This window comes from Podarcis gaigeae (assembly GCF_964106915.1).
Source record: "Podarcis gaigeae genome assembly, chromosome: 10".
In the NCBI taxonomy this organism is placed as follows: Eukaryota; Metazoa; Chordata; class Lepidosauria; order Squamata; family Lacertidae; genus Podarcis; species Podarcis gaigeae.
Window position 1 is genome coordinate 56,867,084 of NC_139686.1, and position 26,296 is coordinate 56,893,379.

Consider the following 26,296-nt stretch of genomic DNA (forward strand, 5'->3'; position numbering starts at 1 on the left):
AATCAACTTTTGTCCTGGGCTACCAGCTTTGGAAACCTAGGGTGGTATTCCCCCCATTGAAGTTAATGACCATGGCTAAATGAGGCCCATTCATTTCAATAGGTCTAATTCTGAGTAAAACATAGTCAAATGCTACCCCCTAGCATGATGAATGCTGAGCACACACATTCAGAACTGACACATATTCAATCTTCAGCTACGAAGTGCATAAGCTCAGCTTTCAGTATCGCTGAGTATATTCATGTTTTTGCTATGTTCCTTTTCAGAATTCAGCACAGCAGAATCATCTGAGGCAGCAGAAGCATCAGAATTAGATCCCACGGGCTATCATTCTGGAATACTCTCCCTGGGGATGCTTACCTGGAGTCAATGCATTATTTTGGCAGCAGACGAATATATTTTTATTCTCTCAGGAATTTGGGCAGCAGCTTTAGCATTGTGGTTTCTGTGGCCATTTTGGCTGTATCTTAGGGATCGTTCTGCGGCTAAGAATGGCAAAGAGTATTTTATTTCTAAATTATTAATTTTTTGTGGATCAACACTTTTAGCTTGCAGTATTATTTTTAAACGGCGGATTTGTGGCAATTGTAGTATTTTTTTTTTATTGTTTTGAAGTGCCTGGAGTCTTTCCTTTGCTGGCAGCAATGAACAAATTCAGTGAATGAATAACTGGTGGATTTCTCCTGAAGAATAAACCCTACTGATACACTCTTTGGTATGGAACATGTTTTTCAAAATAATAATAATGGCAATAATGATGATTTGATTTCTTATGCACCCTCCAGCTTGACGTACCTGGATGGGTTTCAGGAATTTAAGAATACAATATCGAAAACAGTGTAAAACAAATTGCTGCCAAGAATTGGTCAGCTCCTCTATTTACATATCTCTGGTGTCTTAGGCCAGGGCAGGCATAGACAAACTGGGCCCTCCAGATGTTTTGGGACTACAACTCCCATCATCCCTAGCTATCAGGGATGATGGGAGCTGTAGTCTTAAAACATAGGGAGGGCCGAGTTTGCTTGTGCCTGGGCCAGGGTAAAGAGGCACATCTTCAGCACAGGATGGAAACTAAACAATGAAGGTGCCAGACACACCTTTGTGGAGAGGAAATTCCATACATTAGGGCTGGCACAGAAAATTCCCACTCCTAAGCTGCCATGCGCTGAACTTCTGAGGGGTTGAAACAACCAAGAAGGCTCCCTCTGCTGATTTTAACACCCAAGAGGGTCTGAAGGAAGGAAGTGGTAACTGAAGTAGAAGTCTGACAAGATAGGGCAAAAACAAAACCCCAAGTTTGGCTCCACATTGCAGAGAAGCAACTATATTTAGAACACTAAATTTAGAACAGGGCTGCCTTCAGATGTCTTCTAAAAGTCTGGTAGTTGTTGTCAAAGAGAACAACTACCAGACTTTTAGAAGACATCTGAAGGCAGCCCTGTTTAGGGAAGCTTTTAGTGTTTGATGTATTGCAGTATTTTAATGTTTTTTTGGAAGCCGCCCAGAGTGGCTGGGGAAGCCCAGCCAGATGGGTGGGGTATAAGTAATAAATTATTATTAATTATTATTATTATTTGTCATTTCTCTTTCTCACACCATGCCTCTCTGTTCCTTATCTTTCATTATCTCAGGCAATTATGAGGAAGACCAGCACTAAATCCAAATGCCAGGACTACACTGCATGAACTGGAAATAAATACATCACCTCACTTGGTCTGACTTCTTGAGAAGATGATGTATGGAGCACATTCTAACCAAAACTTGAACCCTGGACTGTGAAGGGAATGGCTCACAACATTTGGATGTCAAAGAGAATCTTCTCATCCATATTTGCTGTCAGCAGATCACCAGTTCTGTTTACTGTCAGAATAGCAACATGGGAGAAGCACAACACATTTACTTCTCTTCTTGTGATGAATCTAACCATTGATCCATCTAATTTTGAGCTGTGTATCATGACCCTACCTGAAAGTGCCAGGTGAAAAAGCCTGCAAAGTAGGCAGTCTAGCAATGTGTTATGTACTGAAGTTCTCACCCTGGGCCAGCAGGGGGATACTGTAGATAGTTATGCAAATGAAGGATCGAAAGTGACGTACAGTGATTGGATAGTTTTAGAAAGTTGCTACAGTTACTTTGTTCTGAAGCTCTATATAAGCAGGCTGGCTGAACCCTTCAGTTCAGTTCTGTTCTGACCTTTAAATAAACAAGAGCTGTTTGAAGAATCGCTGTGTCGTCTGATATGTTCGCCCACAACTTAACACAATGGATAAGAGATGGGGAGAAATTCAGTTCAATTCACATTTCAAGGAGTACCTGCCTAAATCACAGTTTGTGAAAGAATATGATAACCGAAAGATAGACTTCCTTTAAAATTCGCTGCATTTTGAAATGTAGTTCTCCAGCCAAGAAATACCTAGGAAAAATGTGCATACTGGGGCAGGGTGTTCATAAAAATGCCTGTTTTAAGTGAACACAACAGACAAAACAAATTCAGTACATTATGGGAAATTGCTCTGCAAAAATGTGGGCATTGGGCAAAACTGCAGGCAAGCATTCGCGTATTTGTAGAAATTCACACTGAAATGCTGGTGAATTTTCACAAGGAGCTAAATATATAGATTGATAGTGAACTGGAAATGTGGAAAACTGAAGACAGGAAAAATGAGAAACAGAGAGAACTCAAAATGGACAGGTTTGACCATCCCAACCACAAGCTACAGCACTGGATTCAAAATTAATGCAAAAGCTCTGTATACTACTTCTTCATCCCACTGTCTTGTTTTCTATTTGTTTAACCTACACATTTTAAACTCAATCTTTCTCCTAATTGCCCTTTATAGGAGATAGGGAATGCAATGACGTAGGAGTTCCTTTGCTGCTTCTGCCCCCGAACTTGGGCGCTCTCCGTTTTAAGTCGCATCCGATTAATTTGTTTCTCGTTCACAAGGTATTTTTAGTACAAGGCCGTCAAGACTGATGTGAGCAGATATAAAAGGAGGCAGGTGCAGACGTTCCTTTGCTCCCATCCCAAAGCTATGCCTGATCACTCCACCAATGGTGAAAACAACAGCCAATCATCCCATTTTTGAAAAAGGTTCTCTCCCCCCCAATACCCTTGGGAAAGGATGTTTGTATATTAATAATGGTCATGGAAAGTTCAGGATATTGAACCAGCCCTCTTCCCCTTTCCCCCTCTCTCTTGTTGTTTAGCTCTGTGAAAAGAGGAAAGATTCATTACACCAGTGGTGGGGGGTGGGGGTGGGGGGAGATGCAGTGTGTGTGTGTGTGTGTGTGTGTGTGTGTGTGTGTGTGTGAGAGAGAGAGAGAGAGAGAGAGAGAGAGAGAGAGAGAGAGAAATTACTGGAGGTGATTTAATGCCATCTTAAAGAGGTAAAGGGACCCCTGACTATTAGGTCCAGTTGTGACCGTCTCTGGGGTTGCAGTGCTCATCTCGCTTTATTGGCCGAGGGAGCCGGCATACAGCTTCCAGGTCATGTGGCCACATGACTAAGCCGCTTCTGGCGAACCAGAGCAGTGCACAAAAACGCCATTTATCTTCCTGCCAGAGTGGTACCTATTTATCTACTTGCACTTTGACATGCTTTCGAACTGCTAGGTTGGCAGGAGCAGGGACTGAGCAACGGGAGCTCACCCCTTCACAGGGATTCGAACCTTCTGATCGGCAAGTCCTAGACTCTGTGGTTTAATCCACAGCGCCACCCGTGTCCCATAATTAATGTATAATGTTACATTAAAAACTTACATTTGCATTCCACTCTTCCCCCACGGAATTCAGGGAATACATAGGGGTTTCCCATATTGTGCTCACATCACCCCTGTAAAGCAAGTTAAGCTAAGGCAGATACCCAAGACAAGGATACCCAAGGAGTTTCTTGTCTGAAGCAGGATTTGAACCTAGTTCTCCCTGGCCCAGGCTGACTCATTACATGATGCTGCCTCTCAGATGCTGCCTTCTGGCCAATAATTAATATCCTTATAGCTGTAGCTTGTGAAATAAAGTACATTTGTCAGGCCATTTATCTTGCTCCCCAGACCAGCCATGATAGCTATTGTTTATTTGGACTTGTATACATTATATTAGGCACCTGAGACATAACACATCATTGTTGTCCCTGTCCCTAATGTTTCCTAGCCGTTGATCATGTTCATTTTTAGCTCCTAGCTCCTGTGGGCTTGTGCGGCATGCATGCTGACTCCTTAATTAAAATTGCATGCCAGGAAGCAAACCGACAGCTGAAGCCTTACCTCCTACTGTTGCATTCTGGCAGTTCAGGGAATTTCTTTTCTTTCATGTTTCTTCCCCTCCCCCCCCCCCCCCAAAAAAAAGAAAGAAAATGTCAACTGCTTTCTCAGAAATAAGATCTGAAAATGTCTAGAAAAATGCAGAGTAAGGGATTCAATCTGGGATGAAAAAGAGCACTTTCATGGATCCAATTATGGGACACAGATTAAGGGAGGAAAGATACAAGGTTGCATCATATTTGTTTATTTACATGGTTTATATACCGTCCTCATACCCGCCAACATTTCTCCAATGAAAATAGGGATGTCCTATTCAACAACAACAACAACAACAACAACAACACACACACACACACACACACACACACACACACAAACCACTCATCTGGCTGGGTTTCCCCAGCCACTCTGGGTGGCTTCCAGCACATATAAAAGCATAATAAAACATGAAACATTAAAAGCTTCACAAAACAGATCTACCTTCAAGTGGGTGCCACTACCGAGAAGGCCCTCTGCCCGGTTCCCTGTAACTTCACTTCTTGCTGTGAGGGAACCACCAGAAGGTCCTCGGAGGTGGACCTCAGCATAGGAGCCAACTCGAGGGGGCTGTGGGTTCTGGGGCACTCACAATAATATAATTGTGGGGACTGGGCACCCACAAAGTCAATGAGAAAAGCTGGCAGGCAGTAGTGGCGCTGCCTCAGAGGGAAGCAGTTCAGCTCTGCCCTCAACAGCCAGCCAGTGAGGCACCCTTTTCCGGTGTGTGTATGTGTGTCTGCCTCCACATCCAAGCCCCTCACTGCAGAATAGGGTGTGTTATGTACTGAGTTGACTAAGATCCAAAAGACAGCAGTCTGATTTGTCCTAGAACAATAGGATTCAGAATGCAGCAGTCTGATTGGTCCTAGAACAATAGGGTCCAGAATGCAACAGTCTGATTGGTCCACAGGAGCCACCCAATCCAGCTCCAGGTGGAAGTGAAGCCGCAACATATGCCTATGCCTACAGGTGAATCCCGGAATTAGCCAATCACGTGGGGCCCATTGTGTAAATAATGTATATAAAGCAGACATTCTGGGGGAACTTCCATTCCTCCTCCTCACCACTATGAGCTGAATAAAGAGCATGAAATCCACTCTCGACTCTGAGTATACAGTGGTACCTCGGGTTACATACGCTTCAGGTTACAGACTCCGCTAACCCGATATAGTGCTTCAGGTTAAGAACTTTGCTTCAGGATGAGAACAGAAATTGGGCTCTGGCAGCGCAGCGGCAGCAGGAGGCCCCATTAGCTAAAGTGGTGCTTCAGGTTAAGAACAGCTTCAGGTTAAGAACGGACCTCCGGAATGAATTAAGTACTTAACCCGAGCTACCACTGTCTTTCAGGGTGCCTCACTGGCTGCGTAGAGGAGGAAAAGGAGCCGGCAGCATGCATATGTGTGTGCAGACATGTGTGTGTGAGACATCGCAGGTCCGTGTTGGGTGAGACCCCCCACAATCCTGAGGGCATGATGGCACTCCTGGAACTCAGTGTCTGGGCTGAATGATGGGGGTGGAGACACTCCTTCAGGTATGCTGGGCCAAGGTATGCAGGTTTACTGACCCTTTTCTTCACCTTTTCCAGCTCTAATTATTCTTTTTGAGGACAGATTGATGGAGGAGAGAGCTCAGTGAGCCTAACTACTATGTCATTCCTTTTCCCTCCCTTGAACTGATGTCGGCTAGTTTCAGAAAAAGAGCTCACGGCAAGGTTATCAACAATGAGAGCTGGCAGATTTAATTTTTATATCTATATATCTTTTTTATGTCTTCGTGACTGGGCAATTCTGAAGCTAGGGACAGATGGTTATTAAAATGTGCTCTCAATTCTGCCCCTTCGCTCTTTAAAATATCATTTTTCCTATATCATATGATTTTCACATTGTAAAACCTGGGCATGAGGAACACAATTAGAAGTCTCTTTAGATAGAATGGAGTTTAATCTTTGCAGTGGACAGAAAAGTGATGGTAAAATCAGCGCTTTCTCTTAACGTGGAGAAATGGGCAATGCAATGAGTCATGCTTACTTTTAAAATTATAGCTCACAATTCTGGGAAAACATAGATGTCTTTCCTCCATTATGTCAATGGATTTATGGATTCTGTCTCCAGAGATCCAGTCTGATTTCCTGTTGCGCCTCTGCACTATAACAGTGTCAATGCTGTTGGCTCTATTACAATACAGGAAAAGTGAGCTGTAAAAATATACTTTTGCTTCATACACTGAGAAGTTGAAGTTTTAGTTTCAGACTTGCAACAATGCAACACAAAATTCTTTGAGGACATGATCCAGTCTTGCATTCGGAAGTCCCACTCACTCCAATGGGTGAAAGGATGGGCTTGATTTCCCCAGCAACAGATCAGAAAGCTCAGGAAATCATTTAGATGCTTCTCAACATCTACATGAAATCATCAGTGGAGTTGGGCTCAGTGTGCACCAATATGTGGATTAGACCCAGCTTTTCCTCTGTTTTAAATCGGAACCAGTGGAGGCAGTGAACGTCCTGTGTGGGTGTCTGGAGGTGACTGGAGGATGGATGGTGGCAAACAGATTGAGGTTGAATCCTGACAAGACAGAAGTACTGTTTCTGGGGGACAGGGGGCGGGCAGGTGTGGGGAATTCCCTGCTCCTGAATGAGGTAACTATGCCCCTAAAGGATTCTGGGAGTTATTTTGGATTCACAGCTGTCCATGAAGGCACAGGTCAATTTGGTATCCAGGGCAGCTGTCTACCAGCTACCACACAGGCTGAGACCCAACCTGATTGTGGACTGTCTTGCAAGAGTGGTAGATGCTCTGGTTATCTCCTGCTTGGACTACTGCAATGCACAGTATGTAGGGCTACCTTTGAAGGTGACTTGGAAACTACAAATAATCTAGAATGTGGCTGCTGGACTGCTGGCTGGGAGCGGCCACTGGGACCATATAACACCAGTCCTAAAGGATCTACATAGGCTTCCAGTATGTTTCCAAGCACAATTTAAAGTGTTGGTGCTGACCTTTAAAACCCTAAAAACTTTGGACCCACTGACCTGGAGGAGTGTCTCCACTCCCATCATTCAGCCCAGACACTGAGGTCCCGCTCTGAGGGCTTTCTGGTGGTTCCCTCACTGCGAGAAGTGAGGTTACAGGGAACCAGGCAGAGGGCCTTCTCAGTAGTCGCAACCGCCTTGAGGAACGCCCTCCCATCAGAAGTCAAGGAAATAAACAACTATCTGACTTTTCGAAAACCTCTGAAGGGAGCCATGTGTAGGGAAATTTTTAATGTTTGATGTCTTACTGTGCTTTAATTTATTGGAAGCTGCCCAGAGTGACTGGGGCAACCCAGTCAGATAGGCAGCATGTAAATAATAAATTATTAGTAGTATTATTTATTAGGAAATGTCTAGGTACCCGCAAAAGGAGTGAGCAACAGCATACTAAGCAATAAATATAAAGCAAATGATTCTAATGTACTGCAGGCTGTATGATAGGATTACAAATGTCAAACTGAAGAGCTGGCATGCTGTAATTATCCAGGACTATGAAAATTAGTTCCATGGATAATTACCTAGCGCAGCTAAGGTCCCAAATTGAGATTATGGGGTGAACATCCAATCAGATCAGGGGCCAACTTGAACATAGCAATGAAAGGCGTATGGGGAATACAATTTAGAAACAGCATAAAACCTATCAAAATGCCAGGGAAGAATAAACTGTGCTGTAGCTGCCTCAACACTTCAGACAAAACAAAAACAAAAACAGAAGAGTAGATCTTTGTGAAGAGCACCCTGCAGTCATGGGACCACTTGGGAAAATTACCAATTCTTGGCATTTCTCTTTTGAAATGGTTCTATAACATAACCAAGATGATTTTAAAAAATTTTAAAAATACCATATTGAAACCACATTATAGCAGGTTTATAAATCTGAAGGAAAGAGGTTATTCCATATTTGAAAATCCAAACTGAGCAAATAATATCTTCCAAATTCGTGCTCCAAACTGAGCAAATAATATCTCTCTTATTCCAAATTCATGCTCAAACCATCTCGCCTCAATAAACAACCAGGCTGCTGAATTCTTCACCAGCTTAAGTTTCCAAACCATCTTCAGAGGTAGCCCTCAAGTATCAGGCAGTGGTGTATTGCTACATTACCATCTGTACATGCCTCTTCAGGGTGATTAAATAAGCCACACAAGAGTTTCAATGCAAAACCTTCCCTATTTAAAATATTAGCCTATAAAAAGACTCTGATAGGTACACGCGGCTGTCCTGACAAGCACATTAATTATCCGTCTCTGGTCTACTACTTAGCAGCTTTGATTAATAACAGTGGCATTTAAAAGACTCAAGGCAGGCCATTTGCACCATGCTCTTGCTCTTAGAAACATGTCAGAGTTCGGATGTATTCCGGTTGTAGCTGCCAGATCAAAATATGGGGGAATGTGGGCAAACGGTGACATCAGGGAACTGTGCTATTTGTCAAACAGATTTCAATGGAACGGCATCATACTGAAAGAAAGATTCTCTGTTGCCTCTAACCAGACAGTGATAGCGTGTAACTATATTTCTATACATAGATACATAGAATTTCTAGATACATAGATTTCTATACAGTGGTACCTCAGGTTAAGTACTTAATTCGTTCCGGAGGTCCGTACTTAACCTGAAACTATTCTTAACCTGAAGCACCACTTTAGCTAATGGGGCCTCCTGCTGCTGCCGTGCCACCAGAGCATGATTTCTGTTCTCATCCTGAAGCAAAGTTCTTAACCTGAAGCACTATTTCTGGGTTAGCGGAGTCTGTAACCTGAAGCGTATCTAACCTGAGGTACCACTGTACATAGATATCCCCACCTTAGAGTTTTCTTCCTTGGTTTGTGTGTACTTTCCACAAAAGTCCGAATCTGCCAAGGCCTCTTCCTCCTGCTTGCATGGTGCTGTTTTGGCCACATAATGATAGCCAGAGTGCTATTTTTCTAGAAAAAGAGGGGCCAGAACTCACCATGAATTGTTATCTTATACAGTGGTACCTCAGGTTACATACGCATCAGGTTACATACGCTTCAGGTTACAGACTCCGCTAACCCAGAAATAGTGCTTCAGGTTAAGAACTTTGCTTCAGGATGAGAACAGAAATCGTGCTCCGGCGGCATGGCAGCAGCGGGAAGCCCCATTAGCTAAAGTGGTGCTTCATGTTAAGAACAGTTTCAGGTTAAGAACAGACCTCCAGAACGAATTAACTTAACCCGAGGTACCAAGCAATGGTGCCAACCTGAGAGATGCTGGAATTGAGTTCCGGAGAGTTCCGGCTGAAAAGAAAGCCCTGCTCCTGAGGCAACGAGAGGAGTGATGTGTCCCTGTTAGCGGCCGTGAAATGCTAAAGGGGATGCAAATGTCTATTTACATAGAGTAACAGATGCAAAAGGGGGCTTGGGAAAAAGCTCAGGGTCTCTGCCTCAAGGAGCTTACACACTACCACCACCACCAAGTTTTATATGCCACCTATCTGACCGAATTTCCCTAGCCATTTTGGGCAGCTCCCAACAGAATATTAAAAACACAATAAATCATGCAATTCTCAGTATGTTTACTCAGAAATAAGATTTGCTGTGGAATGGAGCTTTCTTCTAGGTAAGTGGTTATAGGTTAGGTTACCCAAGTCTTACTTTTGCAAAAGGAACAGCGGTGGGGTGAAAATGGTGAAAGGAAGAGGGAAGATTAAAAAGCGATAAATGAGAACAAATCTCATGGAGCGAAATGACCGCTAATAAAAAATTTAAGGATCTATCATTTTCTGCCGCTCCACTGTATTCTATTACATCTTCTAATAAGAAGAACCAGTTGTTTTGAATTCTCTCTACATGACATCAGTAGTATTACACAAGGCAAAGGCGGCCATTAAATTAATGTTTGTGTTTTTGTGTATTGCTCAAGGAAAGTGGGGGTGGGGGAGCATGGGGAATAGTAAAATGTCAGCAAGATAGCAGACAAAGACCCAAATATATTTACTGACCTTTATTCCCAGAGATGGGTTTGTATCCTGATAATGCTAGAGATGCTCTCTTAAATAATGTAATGTTATTGTCTCATGCTTAGGGACAGCGAGCACTTGGTGCAGCTAACAAGAAAGATACAAAAAAAAAGAAAGAAAGAAAAGAAAAAACGTCCAGGAAAAGCAAATAATATGCTCCTATGGTGCATTTATGCATTTTTTATTTGCTCCAAGCTGAGGATCCCCAGTCTCTAACTGTAGATGGGGCCTATAGTTTTAAAAGTTTCAAAATGGCACCATTCACTCACCCTTCTTCTCTGGGGTACAAGTAGGCTCCTTCTTCTACAGCAGGCAGGGGAAAAAAAGCAGGCAAAGTCAGTGGCTGTTGCAGAACAATTTCCGCCATCTCTAAGGCAGCCAGATGCAAAAGAATGCAGGGCTGCACTGCCTTTAACAGCTGTGTAGAATTTCAGCATAACAAGCTGCACCTGATGAAATCCCTACACAGCCATTAAAGGTGCAGGAGTCCTGCTCTAATTTCATACCCTCCAACATTTCTCCAATGAAAATAGGAAAGTCTTATTGAGCTGCAGCAGCAAAAACAACAACAACTTTATTAATTACACCCCACCCATCTGATTGGGTTGTTGCAGCCACTCTGGGCGGCTTCCAACATAAAACATAATAAAACAATAAACATTTTTTAAAAAAACTTCCCTATAGAGAGTTGCCTTCAGATGCCTTCTTAAGGTTGTATTTATTCTTCTCTACTTGGCTCGGTGGGACGCGGGTGGTGCTGTGGGTTAAACCACAGAGTCTAGGACTTGCCAAACAGAAGGTCGGCGGTTCGAATCCCCGCAATGGGGTAAGCTCCCATTGCTCAGTCCCTGCTCCTGCCAACCTAGCAGTTCGAAAGCACGTCAAAGTGCAAGTAGATAAATAGGTACAGCTCCAGCGGGAAGGTAAACGGTGTTTCCGTGTACTGCTCTGGTTCACCAGGAGCTGCTTAGTCATGCTGGCCACATGACCCAGAAGCTGTATACCAGCTCCCTCAGTCAATAAAGTGAGATGAGCGCCGCAACCCCAGATTTGTCCGCGACTGGACCTAACAGTCAGGGGTTCCTTTACCTTTACTTGGCTTGGTGGCAGCATAACTCCATACCCTCCAACATTTCTCCAGTGAAAATAGAGGCATCCTAAGGAAAAGCGGGACATTCCAGGATCAAATCAGAAACTGAGAGGGATTTCTGTAAATCTGGGACTGTCCCTGTAAAATAGGGACACTTGGGGGCAGTGGCGTAGCGTGGGTTGGCAGCACCTGGGGCAAGGCAAGTAATTTGCGCCCCCTAACCCATGGATTTGTGCCCCCTAACCCGTGGATTTGCGCCCCCTAACCCTAACCCCCAGATGTTGCGCCCGGTGCGGCCGGCCCCCCCTGCACCCCCCACGCTACGCCACTGCTTGGAGGGTCTGCAAGCAGCCTCATGGAGTGTGGGGAGTTTCAAAGCAGGGGCACTCCATGTGAGAATGCCAGTCCCTGGTTGTTTCTTACCAATGCTCACAAGTGAGGATATCTGGAGGGCTTTTCTGGATATTATTTTTGTTTGTTTTAAAAATGTACATTTGCTTTAAATCCCCCGCTGCCACTGACACGAGATAGCTGGGATGATTGCAAAAAAACAGCTTTATTCATGTGGCAGCAATTGGTCTTTAGGTCCCCAGATCCCACGTTATATAGGCCTTTCCTTTATAAGAAAAAGCCGCCATTTGATTTATGCCAGCCTTAAAAGCAAATCCACTTTAAAGGTCTACATTTCCTATGGACAATTTTAACAAGGTGGGCAATTAACAGGGCCTTGTTCATTTCACATTGATCTAACCTGAAATATTCCAGGGCTTTGAATTATTGAGATTCTGTTGAACCTGTCCCACTTGGGAATTTGCCATGTACAGCAAGATATTTTTCCTCATTTGAATTCTGCACAGCCAAAAACTTTTATATATTTCCCGTCATTGCTGCATCCAGTCTTTTAAATTTCTCGGGGCTACAAGTTGACTCCTTTTTCTACAGCAGGCAAAAGACTCGATCACATGAAAGCTTTTCTTCTTTCTGCATTATTAGCCATTGTGATGTTTTAATGCTTTATGGGTATTTGATCCATTTTGCCCTCTTGCCTTCTAATGTTCTGCCGACACTAACACCACGAAAACACTCCTTAAATGTCCTAGAGGTGTCAAAGTAGGGCTTGATGCTTGTAAATGTGGAATTGAAGCAGTTAAGTAAAAAAACCAAAAAAACCCACCCCTGCACTTTTCATCATGACACAGATGGAACAACAAATTAATGGACAGAAAAAAGAGATGTCACTTTATTTCACTGACTGGGAATTTAATGTGCTGAGAGACTTGGTTCTAACAGCATTTTCTCGCTCTTGCAAGAAGGGAACGTGGCATGCAGCCTGATTCAGTGTGTGACGATTTGGAAGCAGACCCTCCAAGTGTCCCTATTTTCCAGGAACAGTCCCAGATTTACAGAAACCATCCTGGTTTGGGATTTGATTCCAGAATGTCCTGGTTTTCCATGTTGTTGTTTAGTCGTTTAGTTGTGTCCGGCTCTTCGTGACCCCCTGGACCAGAGCACGCCAGGCACTCCTGTCTTCCACTGCCTCTCACAGCTTGGTCAAACTCATGTTGGTAACACTGTCTAACTATCTCATCCTCTGTCGTCCCCTTCTCCTTGTGCCGTCCATCTTTCCCAACGTCAGGGTCCTTTCAAGGGAGTCTTCTCTTCTCATGAGGTGGCCAAAGTATTGGAGCCTCAGCTTCAGGATCTGTCCTTCCAGTGAGCACTCAGGGCTGATTTCCTTCAGAATGGATAAGTTTGATCTTCTTGCAGTCCATGGGACTCTCTAGAGTCTCCTCCAGCACCATAATTCAAAAGCATCAATTCTTCAGCAATCAGCCTTCTTGATGGTCCAGCTCTCACTTCCATACCTCACTACTAGAAAAACCATAGCTTTTTTTTATAATATTTTTTATTGAGTTTGTGAAATACAGAAAAAAGAATAAAGAACATATTATAAGAGTAAAGTAAAAAGGTTACAAATTTTCTTGTTCTTTTTTCCAAGTCTACTGGACTTCCCCACATCCTCCCAACCCTGCATTCTCTGTGATACATAACATCAGCAATTTGTTAACTTGTTTCAATACTTGTTGTATCTTTCATTTTATCATGTTACCCAATTTCAAATGTGTTATAACTCAAATCATGTACATTTTCATTTAAACACAATAAAGTTGTTTCATTATTCTATCTCTGACTTCTTGTGCCTTAATTTCCATTTCTTTAGTTTAACATTACTGAAGCTAGAATTTCCTAAAAGGTGCATTTTTTAACATTCATACAGCTTATAATGTTTTTTCAGATAGTCCTTAAATTTTTTCCAGTCCTCCTTGATTGTTTCTTCTCCCAAGTCTCGGATTCTGCCAGTCATTTCGGCCAGTTCCATGTAGTCCATCAACTGCGTGTGCCATTCCTCCAGTGTGGGTAAATCTTGTGTCTTCCAATGCTTTGCGATCAGGATCCTTGCTGCTGTAGTAGCGTACATAAAAAAAGTTCTGTCCTTCTTAAGCACTCTCTGGTCTACCATGCCCAGGAGGAAGGCCTCTGGTTTCTTAGGTAAGGTAAATCTAAGTACCTTTTTTAGTTCATTATGAATCATCTCCCAAAAGGCCTTCACTTTCGGGCAGGTCCACCAGAGGTGAAAGAATGTCCCTTCCGCCTCTTTACATTTCCAACATTTATTATCAGACAGGTGATATATCTTAGCAAGCTTGACTGGGGTCATGTACCACCGGTATATCATTTTCATAATGTTTTCCTTCAAGGCACTACATGCCGTAAATTTCATTCCGGTGTTCCATAACCTTTCCCAGTCTTCAAACATAATGTTATGCCCCAAATCCTGCGCCCACTTTATCATGGCGGATTTGACTGTCTCATCCTGAGTATTCCATTCAAGCAGCAGGTTATACATTCTTGAAAGTAGTTTACTTTTTGGTTCTAACAGTTCTGTCTCTAGTTTCGATTTTTCCACCTGGAATCCAACCTTCTTGTCTACTTTAAAAACCTCTTGAATTTGTGCATAGTGCAACCAATCTCGCACCTTGTTTTTTAATTTTTCCAAGCTCTGCAACCTCCAATTGTCTCCAATCTTTTCAATTATTTCCCCATATTTAGGCCAATTGGCCTCCATGTTAAGTCCCTTACGTGCCTTGGCCTCCACCGGTGAGAGCCACCTCGGAGTCTTACTCTCCAATAAGTCTTTATATTTTGTCCAGACCATTAAAATTGCTCTCCTAACAATGTGGTTTTTAAACAATTTGTGCACTTTAACCTTGTCATACCACAAATATGCATGCCACCCAAAAGCATTGTCAAACCCTTCCAGATCTAGGACATCAGTGTTTTCCAGTAAGATCCAATCTTTCAACCAGCAGAAGGCTGCGGATTCATAATATAACCTCAAGTCTGGCAGGGCAAATCCCCCTCTTTCTTTCGCATCAGTTAATATTTTAAACTTTATTCGGGGCTTTTTGCCCTGCCAAACAAACTTAGAAGAAAAACCATAGCTTTAACTATACGGACCTTTGTCGGCAAGGTGATGTGTCTGCTTTTTAAGATGCTGTCAAGGTTTGCCATCGCTTTTCTCCCAAGAAGCAGGTGTCTTTTAATTTCATAACTGCTGTCACCATCTGCAGTGATCATGGAACCCAAGAAAATAAAATCTCTCAGTGCCTCCATTTCTTCCCCTTCTATTTGCCAGGAGGTGATGGGACCAGTAGGAGACCCCTATTTTCATTGGAGAAATGGAGTAATGAGACCCTGAGCCAAGGAGATAAGTAACTATACAACGTTTAGAAGACATCTAAAGGCAGCCCTGTATAGGGAAGGGTTTTAATGTTTATTGTTTTATTATCTTTTTAGATATGTTGGAAGCCGCCCAAAGTTGCTGGGGCAGTCCAGTCAGATGGGTGGGGTATAAATAGTATAATTATTTATTGTTGTTGTTATCCTTGTTATGGAATAGGACGTCCCTATTTCCATCGGAGAAATGTTGGAGGGTATGCTTCCTTTCCTGTCAACATATAGCTCCCTGGTGAGTCTCTTCTACCCATTCGTCCATCACAGATCTGTTATAACACCATTTTGATCCACTAATGGATTGCTCATTTGAATAGTCAAGTTGAAGCAGCCATGTGTGTCTTGGGAAGTTGTCCTCTCCCCTAGGCCAGAATGGAGGGGGAGCGGTGGGCCAACTGGCATGGGCCTACAGTTTTGAAGGGTCCTATTCCAAGTCCCCCCTGGTAGAGGCAATGGGACCCTTTGGTAAATATTACTAAAATGTGGTTTACATTTCCCATTTGGCCTGGGCCTATTATCAGCTTTGCACAGTCCTGCCCTCTCCGCCTTTAAATGCTGCTGCTGCACCGTCAAACATGTATAAAAATATGGCATGTGCCTTTGATGTACCCTGGCATAGTTTCTCATTATGCTGCTGTAAGTCTGAATTGTGAAGGTGGAGGTGAACATTGCATGACAGCCTGAAGAAGAGATTCAATTGTGTCTCCAACACAATTATGTGCAGAGTGCAACTTGCAACTTAAAATTCCTTGGATTATGCTGTCCCCACTACTAAATTTCTTTCTCATACCTTTCCAACACATTTAACAACTTGGCTTTTTTTTTTTAAAGCTGCAGTACAAATTGACTCATTAGAACCGGGCAGTATATGTCAGCCATCATTTCTGACAATTCTATGTTCCTCATATTCATCAGCCTAAACGTGAGCTAGTGTTTGGCTGCAAGTGTGATGGGTTTTCCGTGACTTCAGTTCTAGGTTTGAATGTCTGTTTTCTTTGTGAAAGAATTGGGAGGGAAATAATAGCGGCAAGTGAAGGAAGAGCAGAAAGAGTGATAGAAACAGCAGAAATGAAGGAGGGACAGAATTGCAAAGATTATCTTAATCATCATTGTCCAGGGCAGGACTTTTCCCAGTGGGAACTTTATTCTGTCCCCTCTCAGGTGGGTCCCCATTGCCATTATAAGAGAGCAAGGGAGATGTTCATGGTGAGTTCTGGCACCTCTTTTTCTAGAAAAAAGACCACTGGTCCAGGGTATATTTCTTCTCATATGATATCATGGATTTCCCAAAGCCATTTCACACATGAGATCTTTTAGGTGCACCCATAAAATGTTTTGTTCCCTTTGAGCCCAGCCTTGGCTGGGGCGGGCGGGGTATAAATAAAAATTATTATTATTATTATTATTATTATTATTATTATTATTATTATTATTATGCCAGGCATAGGCAAACCTGGCCCTCCAGATGTTTTGGGACTACAACTCCCATCATCCCTGACCATTGGTCCTGTTAGCTAGGGATGATGGGAGTTGTAGTCCCAAAGCATCTGGAGGGCCAAGTTTCCATATGCCTGCCTTATGCCATAGAATACAAGGCAACACAATGCATGAACACCACCAATCTGTGTTTAAAACATTGGGTATTATGCAGCAGGGTCAGGGAACCTCTGGCCCTCCAGATGTTCTTGGACTCTAACTCTGTTCATCCCATACCATCACCCATGCTGGCTGAGGCTGGTGGGAGCCTGACAACATCTGGAAAGTCACAAATTCACTATCCCTGCTAGGTAGTACATTTACTGGAGAACTGGATTGGCAAACACAGCTTTTGATCAAGGGCAGGGCTGTCTTACCCATAGACACTAGGGGTGCAGGCCACCCGGGTGCTGGGCACTCAGGGGCACCAGGTTGAGAGCCCAGGGCCTGAGAGTTGAGTCCGGGGAAGAGCCCACCCGTCAGTCGGAGCCCCGTGGCGGGCTCTTCTGCTGCAGGCAACTCTATGCCGCGAGTTTGGGGGCAACTGAGCCAGCAAGACGCTGAGGTGGCCGGCCAGCTCTGCCCTCTTGCGCGCCTGGGACTGGGCAATCTGGGGGGTGCATGCCGGGCGGATCTTTGCACCCCGGCACCGCATATGCTTAAGACAGCCCTGATGAACGGTCTCAGCTGGTATAGTGGTCAGACCAGAAGCTGAGAATTGCCTTGTTCCCATCATTAGGCTCTGCTCTTAGGCAAGACTCAATCTCTCAGCTTCATTCTACACTGCCACCTGAATCTATAATATGGTGATCAAAATGAAACTGGGCTATCTTACAGAGCAATTTGAAGGATGAGCAGGATTACATCGGAAGTATTTATAACATTCCCTGGGGAACAACAGTGGGAGTGGGCTTTTGCACTCTTGCTAGCAGGCTTCACTGGGTGCTAGATGAGACAAATTTTTGATCTGATCCAACAGGACTCTTACATAGGTATGTATATATATGGATATATGTTTATCTATCTATCACTATCTCTACAAACAAACATGGAGTATTGTTTTAATATTTCCATGACTGTTGAATCATAGGAAAATGACAAAGATTTATGTAGCACATTAAAAATGGACAGAATATTGTGACATGATATAAATTGGTTTTAATGTTCATTAAGTGACAGATGTGAGGGAAATTAGTGGTCCTATAAAAAAGCAAAGCCTTTCCTACTCCCAGGAGGGAAGGGGTTGTGAGTGGGAGACGATTCCTGCGTCATGCAGGGGGCGCTCCGCCCCCTGCTTCAACTCCAGGGCTGGCGCCACGCCCCTCCCCGGTTGGGCACCCAATAGGGAAGCTCGGCGGGGGCATGGCTTGCTGCTCAAATGCAGCCACGCCAGCCATCCCCACCATTGCACACACATTTTCTGTGGCCATCGCCTTCCCCACAATTTTGGGTATTCCGCTAAAGGAATCCGGCGGTCGTGGATCCTGTCCGAAGCCCGTGTGGAGGGGGGGCCATGGCACGACCTTCGGTGACATCAGGAAGAGAGCCTATAGTTGGATTAGCATCAACAGGCTCCCCCTCTTGGTGGTTAACCCCTCCTCAGACTCACCCCTCTACGAGTGGGTGGAGTCTAATGTTCCATGGTCCAATGCCTAAGCCAATACCTTCTCACATGCTGTAATCAATAAAGTTGTGGCCTTTACCTTAACCTTACATTCTGTGTCCACGTGTCTTTATTTCCCAGGCGGGGATCGGGTCCTCAAATCACAACACATATTTATTTGCAATGGAGCCACAAATTGCATTTTTTTTACAAGAGATACACCATCACCCCTAGGGGAAATAAAATCTTCAGTGACAATTGGTTTCAACACGGAGTGCTGCACCAGGTTCAATTGGTTTCAACACCGAGTGACAGCACCAGGTTCAAGTAAAGGACAGGGATTCCTTTTTGCCAAAGGAATAAACTTTAAAATACACTTGATACCGAAAGATGAGAATGGTAGATACATTTTTACTTAAGGGACAAGGAATTGTAGTAAAAAATTAACTGTTGGACATGTATATGCCACAAACTTGGAGCAACTTGACTTTATTCAAAGCATATTATGTAGATTCAGTAAGGACTCAGTTATACAGCTGCAAATAAAATGTTTTAAGTACATTATACAAATGTGACACTAGATGGTGATGGTGAGCTATGGCAAATTCAATATGTTTTTCAAAAAGTTTTAATGAAAAGCATTTTCACAATGTTTCTGACATGTGTCTAGATTCCACCTAAATTTGCTGAGGGAAAACCCATACTAGGGGGCAACTTCCACCTTAATGTACAAGGAGTCTCTCTATAAGACTTGAGCAAGGGAGAAACTTTTTAGTCACCAACCAACTATTTACAGAAAGGATAGTAGAAACCCTACAATTCTGTCTGAAAGGGAAATGACAATGACAACACCAATTTTACCAACCATTGGGATGCTATGAAAGCAGTGACAAGAGGTATCCATATTAAAGAAAAACCGTGTATTAAAAAACAAACCTCTACAACATTTCCAGACTTGAAATGGAAATTACTGATCTACTAACTAAATATAAAAGTTCAGATTCAAAACACCTCCTCAGAGTGATTCCAAGCACAACTACAAGGGCTCCTGATTAGGCATTTGTAAGGAGTTGTTGCTGCCAAAGCTAGCAGAGATAACGCTCCAGGCACACAGCCATTTCTGTTTTGTTGATTTATTACTAAAAGTTCAAAGCAGTTCCAAGAGTTCAAACAAATGTGTCCATGCTTAACTCAGTCAGATGTCTCGACTGAATATTTGTGACATCTTTTTCCCCAGCATGCCCATCAGTGCAGGGCACGCCTCCTATTTCCTTTGTTCTGTGAGTAGCTAGTTCCAGGGACTGGTTGCCCCCTCCCTATTTCATCCTCTGAGTCGGATGACAGACTGCTAATGAGCTCTTTCAGCTCTCGGTAATTGCTTCTCTCCCCCCTCATCTCTCTAGCCGTCTCCCTTTCCCTGACAGCATTTAGCTATGCAATGGGGGTGCTGTGGTCTAAACCACAGAGCCTCTTGGGCTTGCCAGTCAGAAGGTCAGCAGTTGAAATCCCCATGATGGTGTGAGCTCCTATTGCTCTGTTCCAGCTTCTGCCAACCTAGCAGTTCAAAAGCATGCCAGTGCAAGTAGATAAATAGGTACAGCTGTGGTGAGGAGGTAAACGACGTTTCCGTGTGCTCTGGCTTCCGTCACGGTGTCTCGTTGTGCCAGAAGCTGGCCACATGACCCGGAAAGCTGTCTGTGGACAAACGCCAGCTCCATTGGCCTGAAAAGCGAGATGAGGGTTGTAATCCCATAGTAGCCTTTGACCAATCATCCAGGGGTCCTTTACCTTTACCCTTTTACCTTATCTGTTAACATTATTGTTCAGGAGTCAGGTGGAGGGGGCAGTCATGGCTGAACAGGAAAATCATGGGGGTATTTATTTATTCATTTCAACAAACTTTATATACAGCTTGATTATAAGGGGTTTATAAAAATATAAAATAAAGCATGACAATTCTCGATCTAAAACAGTTCGGTATTTAAAGACATTTGTTTTTTTTATATATATATAATTTTTTATTAATTTCCAAATAAAAAATACATAACACATCACATTTCAACTTTAACAAATTTTTCACTTTTAGACTTCCTTCAGCCTCTCTGATAATCATCCAAATTTAATTTTTAAATACACATTTCTTAAATTCACTATTGCCTTTCAATATACCCTTTGAAACCTGTTTATCTTTTTTGCAATATTTCTTTTACAGAGCTTCTTTAAATGCCACTAACGTTATTTCTCTATCACTTATGCTTTCCCAATAGTCCACCAACTTTCCCCAGTCCTCGATAAACTTTTGGTCTCGTAGATATCTAATATTTCCTGTCAATTTGTCCAGTTCTGCATAGTCCATCAGCTTCATTCTCCACTCCTCTAATGTTGGTACTTGTTCTTGTTTCCAATTCTGGGCCAGTAATATTCTCGCCGCTGTTACTGCATACTGAAAAAGTTTACAATCCTTTCTATTTATTTCATTTCCTATAATTCCTAAAAGTGAAGCCTCTGGTTTCTTAACAAATGTATATTTCAACATTTTCTTCAGTTCATTATAAATCAATTCCCAGAAGCTCTTCACTTTTTTACATTCCCACCACATATGATAGAAAGTACCATCCTTTTCTTTACATTTCCAACATTTCTTACATGTTTTATACATTTTTGCAAGTTTTACCGGTGTAATGTAACATCTATACATCATTTTCATAATATTTTCTTTAACGCTGTACATGCAGTAAATTTCATATTTTCATTCCATAATTTAATCCAATCGTCCATTTGTATATTATATCCGAAATCCCTGGCCCATTTTATCATAACCGATTTAACTTCCTCATCTTTTGTATGCCATTCCAGCAGAATTTTATACATTTTGGATAATATTTTATATTCGTTGTTTATTATTTCTGTTTGAAATTTTGACTCTTTCTCTGCGTAACCATATTCTTTAAAGTCCTTCCTAAACATTTCATTTGTTTGTAAGTAATGCAACCAATCATATACATGCTCTTTTACCTCTTCATAAGGTTTCATTTTCCACCTCCCCCCTTCCTTAACAATTAACTCTCCATATGTAATCCAATTTTTCCTCATATTAGTTTTTTTAACACTCATAACCTGCAAAGGAGACAACCAGTGTGGGGTTTTTGGTATTTAAAGACATTTGAAAGGATATTAAAGTCAAGGGTAGCTGGAAAGAAAAATGACATAGAAAGAAAGGAAAGAAAAGAAAAGAAAAGGAAGAGAAGAGAAGAGAAGAGAAGAGAAGAAAAGAAAAGAAAAGAAAAGAAAAGAAAAGAAAAGAAAAGAAAAGAAAAGAAAAGAAAAGAAAAGAAAAGAAAAGAAAAGAAAAGAAAAGAAAAGAAAAGGTGGCTATTGCACAGTTGATGCCCAGTGTGGAAGCATCCCTGATTACTGCAATTTCAGTTCAAGCTTTGCTGACCTTTTCCTGAGTACCAAGCTCCCTATCGATCTAAAATATAGTCTTTGCTCAGTAAAGTTTACCGGCTTAGGGACTGGGTTGTGAAGTTATGGAACTGAGTGGCTGATCATGGTGGTTTAATTTGTCCTTTCCCAATGAGATAGCATCAGAGTCTCAATTATTTCTCCCATATGGGTAAGCAATCAGAATGGTTATAAAGGAGCCTATAGACCTAAGTTAAAGCCCTGCTTTCTGCTGAGGCCACACAATCTAATATCAGAGACCGAGGGAAACATTAACAAATGTATCATTTATGGATATATTTAAATATGTCTCTGATCTTCTGGGGCATGTTAATAGTTCATCAGCTGGATTGAAAGAAGCCTCCAAATTAGTCAGATAGTAAACCTAAATGAGAAATCCACCATACAAACGACTCCATCTTTCACAAGCCGCTTAAAAGCAATACGTGTTGAAATTCTCATTAAGGGTGGGAGCTGATGGACATTATCCACTTTTTACTGCATTTGTTTCAGGGAAGTAAAATACCTGGTTGCCCATGTATGTGGAAATATCTTCATGTAATGGAACACTGAAAATATATTGTATATCTTGCAAGACAGTATGTCAGCTGGGGACACTTTATTCCCCTGCCAGACAAATCTCATTTAATAATAATAATAATAATAATAATAATAATAACAACAACAACAACAACAACAACAACAACAACAACAACAACAACAACTGATTTTCTAGATCCGTTTCAATTGGGGTTTAGGCATGGAAACTGCATTGGTTGCCCTATATGGTAAGCTCTCTTGGGAAAGAGACAGAGGAAATGTGTCCTTGTTCATTCTCCTTGACCTTTCAGTGGCTTTTGATACCATCGACCACAATATCTTTCTGGAGCAGCTGTCCAAGTTACTGTGGTTCTAGTCTTACTTGGATGGCCATTTCAGGAGGGTGATGCTTGAGGAGTGCTCTTCAGCTCCATAGAGCCTTCAGTGTGGTGTTCCTCAGGGTTCAATTTCATCCCCTATGCTGTTTACATCTACATGAAACTGCTGAGTGGGGTTATTTGGAGTTTTGGAGTACGTTGTCAGCAATATTCTGATAACACCAACTCTTCTACATCTGCAGGTGTGGCAGTGGCTGTGCTGGATCATTGTTTTTCCTCAATAATAGACTGGGCAAAAGCCCACAAACTGAAGCTCATTCCAAACAAGACTTTTAGTGGGTGGTTCCCTAGAACAAATGGATGGGAGGTTTCCTGCTCTTTATGTGGTTACACTCACTGATACTTATTGGTTTGTTTTTGCTTTTGTTCTTGTTTTTATTATGCATTTTGTGTCCCATTATGTATTTTTATGTTGTGAATTGCCCTGTGATTTTTGATGAAGGGCAGAATACAAATTTAATAAAGAAGAAGAATGCACAATAATAGCAATGATAATACACAACACCCTAACGACATGTAACAACACATTTCACTTGAATTTCCACTTTTATTGTCAATTATAATTTGCTCTGTTCATAAAGGTAAAATGGCACATAAAACACTATCATACCCAAACAAAACAGTGTGAAAATCCTCCCCATCGCAAGTTGCAAGTCTGGTCCATTATAAAAGCCCAAGTGATGCAACAGGACTTTCTGATATGACCTAAGATGACAATGATAAAGGGCTCCTGTTGTTTGTGAACTCTTTTACCTGGTGCAAATTAGCCTGGAGAGTTGCAAGATTAAAAACAGTTTAAGTCCACAGTATTCAAACCACTTCTTCTCAAACAGTGAGGTCAGGGTGTACACAGATGCAATAATAATAATAACAGTAAAAATAATAAAAATAAAAATATTCACATGCATGCATTATTCCACACACCACATCTTTGTGGCAGAAAATACCTGATTCTGACTCTGATCCAGGTGAGCAGAGCCTCAAACCAGAGAAGCGTCACATCTGCTGCAATGCCAACACCCTTGTGTATTGAAAGCTACACTTCTCTTTGCTGCCCGCCCCATTAACAGTGGATTGATCTGGTCCAGCAATCCCATTTCCCATGTCCCCACATACTACAATATGAATGCTATGTAGAACAGCCATCTCTGCTAAGGTACCTTACACCAAGTTGGACCAAGTCGATATTTTCTATTCTCCAGGGTTTTAAGCAGGTGTCTTTTCCAACCCTAGCTAAAGAGGTTGAGGGAAGACCTTGGACTTTTTGTGAGTAATGTATGCCTTTGCCTCTGAGCAACAGCCCTTTCCCATCACTATGGAGGCAATAGAGGGGAACCAGTCTAAAAAATGATACCTGGGCAGGTGATGGATAGATACAGTATGTGTGCCCTACCCTACTTGGCTTTTGTGTGGCTGGAATGTAGTCTACAGTACAAGGGTAAGTGCCACATGAATTGCTGTGCCCACTTTGGGCCCCCTCCCCCCTTCACTGACATGTTACCCACAGCAGAATGTGCCCCTCAAGCTAAAAGAGGTCCCACACCCCTGGAATAATAGAAAAGGTGCTTAATATTTAGCTCAAGAAATACAGCAATAAGGATCCTATTGTCTCACACTATGGCACATTTATTACTACGATTGATTCTGGCAGAACTAATTCAGACAGAATCAATACAATGTGGTAAGCTCTTCTGGTTTTAAAATAATAATATATAAACTCCCCATTGGATCATGATGGTTTCCCTCATCATCTCATGCCCACGACTGGGTACTGTGTCTAGCTTCCAGGGCAGAACATGCTAGTTACCACACCTAGGTCTTCCTCATTTAAAATAGTTTAAAATAGATTGCAATGAGCACACACATGATTCCCAAACCCACATAACCCAGCAGCCGTGAGTGGTATGGAGGCAGATAGGCAAGCTGCCTCTTCTCTGGCCAATGGGTAGTTCTTCCCACAACATGATCATCTGAAATTTCAGTCATTCATTGATCGTCTTGGAAAAGATCTTCCTATCAGATTCCAGCAGCAACCATCCCCGGGCAAGTAGGCTTACGTGAAACAAGTGTATGGCACAACATGCTCCACGTGAAGTGATCATGTAGCTCTGACTTATAAGGCACGCATAGAATGCTTCAGTGCACATGTTGGGACTGGAAGACACATTGGCCATAACCTTGAAATAATGGCCTTCCAGCATTTTAAAATCTATTGATCCAGCTATCTGTCCACCCACCCACCACGCTCTTATCCCAACACCCCTATAGTTATAAACCTACATTATTTGGTGACCCTAAAAACAGGGGCCAATCAGCATTCATAATGAATGTGCGTAACCGCCGTTGCAAACTTCCCAACCCTGAAATCCAAACTGATGGGACACTTGCACAGACTCGCTTGCCATTGCAGTATCGAGATTGCAAGAGTCTTGGTTTACCGTCTTCAGTGCAGATGTGTCGATCCTTGGGAAGAGTAAACAAGAAGCACAGCATGGGAAGGCGGATCGAGAAAAAGAAGCTGCTACTCCATTCTTAAAGTCCGGTTCTGTTAGCAATAGCAGGTGCCCAACTAGGATATGTATTGAGTTCAAACATGGGCACCCCCCATGTCATGACAGCAAGCATGACAACAGCAACTCCGATGATATTGATACCCAAACCGGCTTTTACCTAAAAGAAAGGGGGGAGGGTAAGGAGAGAAACAATTGAAACAGAAAGCCCCAATTTGATCAAGAAATTTTGCAAAACCACAATTCGCACAGTTACAATCTGCAAACTAGAAAATTCCAGGTTCATATCTCAGAGTGGTCATGAACCCATCAGGTGGTTTTATTTTATTTTTTTATATAATATTTTATTACCATCAGGTGGTTTTAGACAAGCCACTAGGTCTCTCATGAGGCAAGGATGTGATACAGAGGATGTCCCACAGAGCCAAAAAGGTTGCACACCCCTGGATCAGAGTGATGGACTATTATCACAGAGACATGAGTTTAAATTGTACCCAACCATGCAGCTTACTGAGTGACCTTGGGCTACCTAAACCTCAGCCTAATCTCCCTCACAGAGTTGTTGTGACAAGAGGACGAGGGAAACAGTGGCATGCAGTGAAATTTTTCGTAGGGGAACAGTTAGGGTCAGAGGTGCCAGCTTGCAAGTGCAATTGTGGTGGTGGTGAGGAGACGTTGCATGTGAGCATTGCACCTCCTTCCCAAAGCTGGACAGGAGGGCTTTTGGATCCCCTTGGAGCATCGTACCTCCTTCTCTACTCTGATTTACCGGGAACTTTTAGGGCACTAGCCTAGTCCACTGACCGCAAGCCACTGGGGTGAACCATGTATTCTGCCTAGAGTTGCTTAGAGGAAAGGTGATACAGTATGTGTAAATAAATACAGTAAACATCCTAGATGGTTTTTAAAGAGCATTAGACAAATTCACGACAGATGGGTGTATGAGTGGCTGAAAGTCATGATGGCTGTGCAGAACCTGAATACCTATTGTTCCAGACAGCAACAATAGAAAAGGACTATTGTCTTCAGGTCTTCCTCATGGGCTTTCTAGAGCCACCTGGTTGGTGTCTGCGGAAAGCAAGACACTGGACAAGACAAGATTACTGGGCTCTTCTTACTTCCTT

General features: G+C 42.6%; 1 protein-coding gene across 1 annotated transcript in view; it reads right to left on the reverse strand.

Moving 5' to 3' along the window:
* Positions 1–23,195: 23,195 nt before the first annotated feature.
* Positions 23,196–26,296, reverse strand: part of SLC13A1 (solute carrier family 13 member 1) — an 87,105-nt gene continuing 84,004 nt past the window's right edge. Inside the window, exon 16 of the mRNA XM_083699275.1 lies at positions 23,196–25,332. Within this exon, the coding sequence (XP_083555401.1) occupies positions 25,195–25,332 (138 nt within the window). The 3' untranslated portion in view covers positions 23,196–25,194. The remainder of the gene's footprint in view (positions 25,333–26,296) is intronic.